General features: G+C 29.8%; 1 protein-coding gene across 2 annotated transcripts; it reads left to right on the top strand.

The window, feature by feature from the left end:
* The first annotated feature begins 443 nt into the window (after positions 1–443).
* LOC101514951 (universal stress protein PHOS32-like) lies at positions 444–3,640 on the top strand. Of its 2 annotated transcripts, none has more exons than XM_027330731.2 (3): positions 444–1,354; positions 2,942–2,988; positions 3,105–3,640. In XM_027330731.2, the coding sequence occupies exons 1-2, from the start codon at positions 682–684 to the stop codon at positions 2,947–2,949; spliced, it is 681 nt and encodes a 226-aa protein (XP_027186532.1). In that variant the 5' UTR covers positions 444–681; the 3' UTR covers positions 2,950–2,988; positions 3,105–3,640. The 2 variants fall into 2 exon arrangements, with proteins under 2 accessions (XP_027186532.1, XP_004487352.1); XM_004487295.4 differs by having other exon boundaries at positions 448–1,354; positions 3,131–3,640.
* Positions 3,641–7,344: the final 3,704 nt, after the last annotated feature.

The following is a 7,344-nucleotide window of genomic DNA, read 5'->3' as shown; positions in this document are numbered from 1 at the left end:
AGATACTTTATATAAGCACGGGAACAAACAAGCTTGTAAAAATAATTTACAAAATATTCATTCTTCAATTTATTTTAGAATTTAATTTTTATTTAATGTCATTGTAAAATATTTTATTATAACGATGATATATTTCTAATTATAGAGTAATTGTGACTTATTGACACTATAAAAAATATGGAACTTAAAATTTAGTCTAAAAAAAGATTTAATTTAATTTTTCTAAATATCTTCTAATTTAATCTTTTAAAATGTCTAAAAAGAGATGCTAGCTTAATAATATCTCCCTTCTCCAAATTTAAAATATAAATTTTTAAAATAGTTTATTCAATAAATAAATAAACTTAAATTTGAATTACTGAAATGTACATTAAATCCATATCAGGATAAGTAAAGTATCGCAATTTCCCAAAGGGTAATAGACTAAAAACGCTATCCAGTTTAATTAAACAAAGTAGTAATAATGGACGCTTATAAAACAGTGAAAGAAGCAACAGAGAAATTCAACAACGTAAGAGAAAAATAGAAACCTCTTCTCTTGTTATTTGATTCGCTTCTATATATCAAACTCCAACAATTTGCTCAATTTTGGATTTACTAAATTTGTTCCAAAAATCTATCTCCCTATATTTTAGCCCGTACGCTCTATCCTGTGACCAAAATCGTAATTTCCCCTCCGACATGAATCCACAATCACCGGTTCGACCCGAACCGGATCATCCAGCTCGTTTCGCCTTTCCATCCGATTCACACCGCAAAGTCGCGATCGCCGTTGATCTCAGCGACGAAAGCGCCTACGCCGTCCGATGGGCGGTCCAAAACTATCTCCGACCAGGCGATACCGTAATCCTCCTCCACGTCCGTCCAACGAGCGTCCTCTACGGCGCCGATTGGGGTTCCGTTGACCAAACCCTAAACGACGAAAACGAAACCGAATCTTCAGAGAACTCACGTCGGAAAATGGAAGACGAATTCGACAATTTCACGGCGACGAAAGCGAGCGACCTTGCACAACCATTGGTGGAGTCACAAACTCCGTTCAAGATCCACATTGTGAAGGATCATGATATGAAAGAGAGGCTTTGTTTGGAAGTTGAGAGGCTTGGATTGAGCGCTGTTATTATGGGGAGCCGTGGATTTGGTGCTTTGAAAAGAGCTTCTACGGGTAGGCTTGGAAGCGTCAGTGATTATTGTGTTCGTCACTGTGTTTGTCCTGTTGTTGTTGTTCGTTTTCCTGAGGAGAATAATGGCGATGGAGTTCAGGGTAAAGATAGTGTTGGTGAAAAAGTGGAACTTCACCCTGTGCCTGAGGAAGAACATGAGGAGTATCATGATGCTTCTGATGAACAGAAAGGTTTCAACTTCAACCTTTCTTATATTTAAGTGTTAAATTTGCAAGCTTTTTTATTTTACTTTATTTTTCAAGAAATTGTGAATAACTTTAACTTTTTAGAAATTTTCATTTGGCCTGGAGTGTTTTGTCGTGTTGTTTTGGATTTTGGAAGGGAAAAACTTCACGTAAATATGCATTAGTTGAAATAGTAAGTGTCAGTCAATTTAGTCCTTCAAATAAGAGATATAAGATTGGTTTGTGCAAAATACATATAGAAATGAGAGAGGGGGGAGGGGGACCAAGGAAAACTAAAAGTTAAATCACTAATAGATATTTAGAGTTGAATGGTTTGTGATTGGAATCAATACGTGACAAGACACTATGGCATCGAATGATCCATGTAGTCAGCCTCGTTAAATGGAAAAAAGGCTTGGTGTTTCTACTAGGGTATTGCTATTGCTACTACAGTAGCATGAACAATATTAGTCCACAATAACCCAGATAACACCCTAACTTTTTAATTACAAATAATAATTGTCACCTCTTTCTTCATGTTCAATTCAAACTCAAAAGTGTATATTGCATTGGAAGTGTTTCTCGAAGCTAAATAGTTGCCACTGGACTTTTGAAGATGAGTTTTCCATGTACTTCACTCAAGTTTGATGGTTTGGTATGCTTAGTGGTGGAATTTTGAGACCAATAATAATGCTTTTATACAGACTCAGTTTTGATACATTTTTCAAAAGGTACATATAGGAAATAATTTGAAATGATCATGCGACAGCAGAGTTTTGTAAATAATAACTTGTGTAAGGTGAAAATTTGAGGTTAGCTTCCATACCCTAACTTTTTCAGTTTTTCATAAGCTCTCCCATCTAGGTTCTCCATTAGCACATAGGAACTTATAAGAGATTCCGTTTTTTTTTTTTGCAAGTTAGAAATCAAATACATTATCGGTTAAGAAAATCCCTCTATAACCAATGGGAGTTGGGTCTGGTGGAAGGGACTAAACTCTGTTGGGAGAGGTATTCACATTTGGTGTTTGACATATCTCAGATATTGGAAACTAAAAAAATAAAATATAACATTTAGTGTCCGACGTGTCTCGAATATTGAAAACAAAAAATCCCTACGTGTAAATGTCCACCTAATCCCCCATCCCGATTTCCATCATTTGCGTTGCATTTATGCATTTATATGTATAAAATAGTATCCACAACTTAATTTGTTGAAGTTAACAGCCAATAAAGTTATTTTTAACTTAGTTGTGGTTGAATTCTATATGTTATTATTTATTAAAAACAGATAAATGTTACTAAACTGAAGTCTTTTTTAAAAAGGAAGTACCAACCAAAAGATTGATCCTCAAATATATTAATTTTCATTTTAAGAAAGTTTTCTTTGGTGATAGAGATTATTAGATTGACATGCTATCTGCTAAAATGGTATTTCCTGCAGTTTTTGAGAGAAAAGAATATTAAATATTGTTGTTCATATATGCCATCAGATCATAAATAACCAAAACAGTGTATGATTTTATCTATTTGTAGAGATTGTGCATTTTGACAAGTTTCTTGTTTAACCTATTTAATTTTGGTGTGTCACCAGATGCTTAATTACAGTGCCGAGCAATATCAATGTCCTACTAACTTCAGGTAATGTATGAATAATATCTGCTATTTGTGAAACCATTTTTTCTTTCTTTAAGTTTACCTACTCCCTTTGACCTTAAATATAAACAACTTTGTGGCATATACTTTCAAATTCACAGGCAGACTTAATGTATTTTTTTTCCAGAAAATGGTCATAGCATCAAGACATGCGACAATCCGGGAAAAATATGTTACACTTATCTGGAAAAAATTTACATTGTAAAGCGATTGTTTGGTTGGTTGGAATTTGTATGCTTTTGAACAATTTGTTCCTATACTGCTTCAATATTGACGAGTTTGAATATACTATCTTACTACTTCGATGATTGGATTTGGAGGCTCTGCATGCACTTCATGATTGGAAACTGCATATAGACTTTCAGACAATGAAAACTTTGTTTTATTGTCGAATGTGTTTAGTTCATAAAAGATGTGTATGTTTGTCCTGTAAATATATCTTACATTGTATGAATTCTCATTTGCTTCATATGATGGTAGCAAAATACATTTGGGATTGTTGGGTTCCATTATGGTACAACTTTCAGGTCGCAGTGAAGTGTTTGCGCTAAACTTTTTAACCCTATTTTCGTCATTTTGGGATTGGTCCAATTAAATATGGAAGGAGACTCACATAATTAAGTGAGATTTGCATGAATTTCACTGGCAGAGTATTGTAAAGTGTTAAATAGTGTGTTTGTAGCATTTTTTGTTGCTCGTTCATCTTGTTTTAACTTGTTGTACCCCTTGGTATTTTCCATCGCAATGCTAAAAGTAAAATTGGTGATCAAGTGTATATAATTGTGTATATAAACGTAGGGTGTTTGAATAAACTTCTTAATTAGCTTTTGTGCCTTCTTTTTAATTAGCATCTGTACCTTTTGGACAGATTCATTGCTTTCATGAGAAATTATTTTGTAAGAAATAGCATAGTTCTTGTCAGATATCTTTATAATCAAATAAGGAATATAATTGAACTATTTTATACAAGTTGTTACAAGCTATTTATATATTGGGTAAAATGTTTATATAGAGCATATAGCTCAAATGTTATTAAGGAAACTGGTTAGTTCATTCTAGAGTCGATGTATATATATATATATATATATATATATATATATATATATTAATTTACAAAATTGATTTTCTTATTTAAAGTTGACAGTTTTAGTATTTTATTTGAATTTTTGAATTAAAAAATGACGATTTAACATATTTTAAATAATGTAGCGGCGTACGATGAAATAATATATAATCATCTATATATAGATTAAAGATTCAAATCATTAATTAAATTGTAAAAACAAAGAAAAAAAATTAAAGTTAAAAGTTAACTTTTCAAAAAGTTTTATTGTGATTTTATAAATGTTAATTATTCTACGCAATCGTATTTTATATAATATGTCACATAATTTAAAGTACGTCACATCGTTAATTGATTTTTAAATAATAGAATCGATTTTGTAAATTGAAAAAATAAAACCAACAAAATTGCAATCAGATCTATTTTTTATGAAGTGATAGCTCTAGTTATTAGTTATTAGTAGGTAGAATATCTAGCTTGGTCTCTAACTAATTGAAAACGTATCCAATTAGAAATTCTGTCTTTATAAGTAACAAGTTTTCATTGTAATAACCAACATTAATAAATGATATAAGAATGGTTCAGTCACACTTAGTCAATCCAGTAATTCCTCGTCATTTTATGAAAGAGCAACGACCTTGATCTTGAAAAACCAGCTTATATATGTAACCTCGGATCAACAGGATTTGTTACTGTTCTAGTGGCTTCCTTCAACTCTACTTGATTCCGTTATGTGTCCAATCTCACAAAGTGCCGAAAGAAATCCACAACTTCGTACTCAACGCAAGTCCATATCCAAAGAAAATCACTGGATTGTTGAATATATTGATGGAATTCAAGCTATTGTCAACTTTCTTGTTTTGCATTGCGATTAGTTGGAAGCAATAATGATTGATGGTACTCTTCCTGAAGATTACAACACCCTAATTGAGATTATCCAATACCACTTCAACCTATGTACAATCATTGAAACTGCTACCTACCTCGTCAACCATATGCCCACAAATTAATGTCTTGAAAATGGCAACTCCTTACTTCAAATTGTATAAACAATCTCTTTATTAATTATAAGTCTCTCAAAGTATAAGTATTTGGTTGTGTATGTTATTGTAGTATATACATTTCAAGAGATGTCATTTTAATTGAGCTCAAGTTCCCATATTCAACTTTATATATTCATTGTATTCTACTTCATCAGCTCACAGATATCAACCATTCCTCACAAGTCTTCTTTGGGTGGTCTACATTATTTTTCATTGGGTTTTATTACAAAAGTTACATGTACACCAACTTCTACTCATATTTCTCACTCATCATCTCTCAACACAAGCCTACCCCTACCACTCCATATTCTTCTGACAACTCTATGACTTCAACCCTACAAATGCTATTTGCAGTCTACTACAAATGTTGTTTTCTCTTCTGCCACATCACCATCATATCCCTACCTCTTCACTTGTCATGTTTGATATAGTTGAATATGACTATTTATATTTGTTAGAATTATATTAAGGTAGGTAGAAATTGGTTATGTTAGAAGACAGTTATTTTAGTCATTTAAGAATGCTATATAAAAGTGTATCATATGTTAATTGGATTATAAGTTTTTACATTATCATTTCAAGTTTTATAATTTTTTTTAATTGTTTTTCTCTTTCTTAGACTCAATCATGATTCACAGTAGTTAAATATGTGTTAGAATTAGATTAAGGTAGTTACAAGTTAATTATGATTAGATGAAAGATAATTATGTTAGTTATCTTAGACATACTATATAAAATTTATACTAAAATTAAAAGAAGTTATTATTTAAAATATTGATGAAGTGTAATTTTTTATTGTAGTTATTTTTGGTATTATGATTTATTATGTTAGTAGAATACAATTTTATTTAGAAATTGTAATTTTTTTAGCAACAAAATAATACTTATGAAAAAAATATTATAATAATGATCTAATCATAAATATTTGTTGAATTCGTATAATATAATGTTTTTGAAAAATAAAGCAATTTATATATAAAACATTGATCTTATATATAAAACATCAATTAGTGGTGGTGTACTTGAAGATGAATTGTAATTTCAAATCATGTTGTCTCCAACACTAATTAATAGGACTTTTGTCGTCGGATAATATTCCATTAAAAAATGATGGGGGGAGTGGAGCCAATATGACATTGATGTATTTGAATAATATTTGTTATTTTTAATTTTGGTTTATAAGAATTTATTATACATTATTATTTAATTATGGTGTGTTTAACTTTTGGTTTTGTATGACATAATTTATTAATTTTGGAATGTTTTATTTTGTTTAGTGGTAATAATTTAATTAATATTAAGATTATATTTTTATTTTTATATAAAATATTTATTTAAAATTTAATTTAAATTTTTTATTTTTAAATTATATTAATATTTTTTTATATATAATACCATTTTTTAATATTAATTTTGAATTTTATAAAATTATGTGGCGGTCTAAACCCCCACAAATGGAACACTTTATGGCGGTATAAATCCTCACAATTTTTTTTTTTTTGTTATTTCATCATTTGTGGCGGCCTAAACCCTCACAAAGTGCATATTTTGTGGCGGCTTTAGGTAACTGACTTATTTGTAGTTGCATAAAATATATTTATGGCTGCCTTTCTCCCTTTGTGAGGGTTTTTGACACTACAAATCCTTTTTTTTTCTTATAGTGACGATCATCTCAAATTTTATATTTTTCTTTAATAATTTCTCTCTTTCTTAAGTTCACCTATGACTCTCAAAATATCAATTCAGCTTTTCTTATTCCAGATCTCACCTCTTGTTTATCCTTACCTTGTTTCCATGACACATGAGCTACGCCGTTAAAAAAATTATATCATTAGAGATAAAATATATGTTGATTCATTATATTTCTTTAGATTAATAACAATATAAAGTTATTAGTGAAAGCGATTTAGTAAAAAAAAATTTACTGTTGGATCAGAGTAATTGAATGCTTATGAATATTAAATATTAACATTAAAAAAAATATTTACATGTTTTTTTACTGTTGTATCTAAGTAATTGAATGCTTACTAATATTAGATATTAACATTAAAAAAAATATTTACTTGGTTGAGATATGTACACGAAACGCTCACTAAAAACACATTTTAAATAACTTTTATAGTAGATGTATTTGTTGTTTATAAATTACCTTTTAATATTAAAAATATTTACTTGTTGTGATATGTACACGAAACATTCACTAAGAACACATTTTAAATAACTTTTATAGTAGAT

The sequence above is a fragment of the Cicer arietinum genome, chromosome 1 (genome assembly GCF_000331145.2).
Source record: "Cicer arietinum cultivar CDC Frontier isolate Library 1 chromosome 1, Cicar.CDCFrontier_v2.0, whole genome shotgun sequence".
NCBI lineage: Eukaryota > Viridiplantae > Streptophyta > Magnoliopsida > Fabales > Fabaceae > Cicer > Cicer arietinum.
This window is presented reverse-complemented; position numbering and strand designations above follow the sequence as displayed.

Excerpts from the sequence above, each read along its gene's own strand:
- LOC101514951 (XM_027330731.2), top strand. The coding sequence starts at position 682 with ATGAATCCACAATCACCGGTTCGACCCGAACCGGATCATCCAGCTCGT.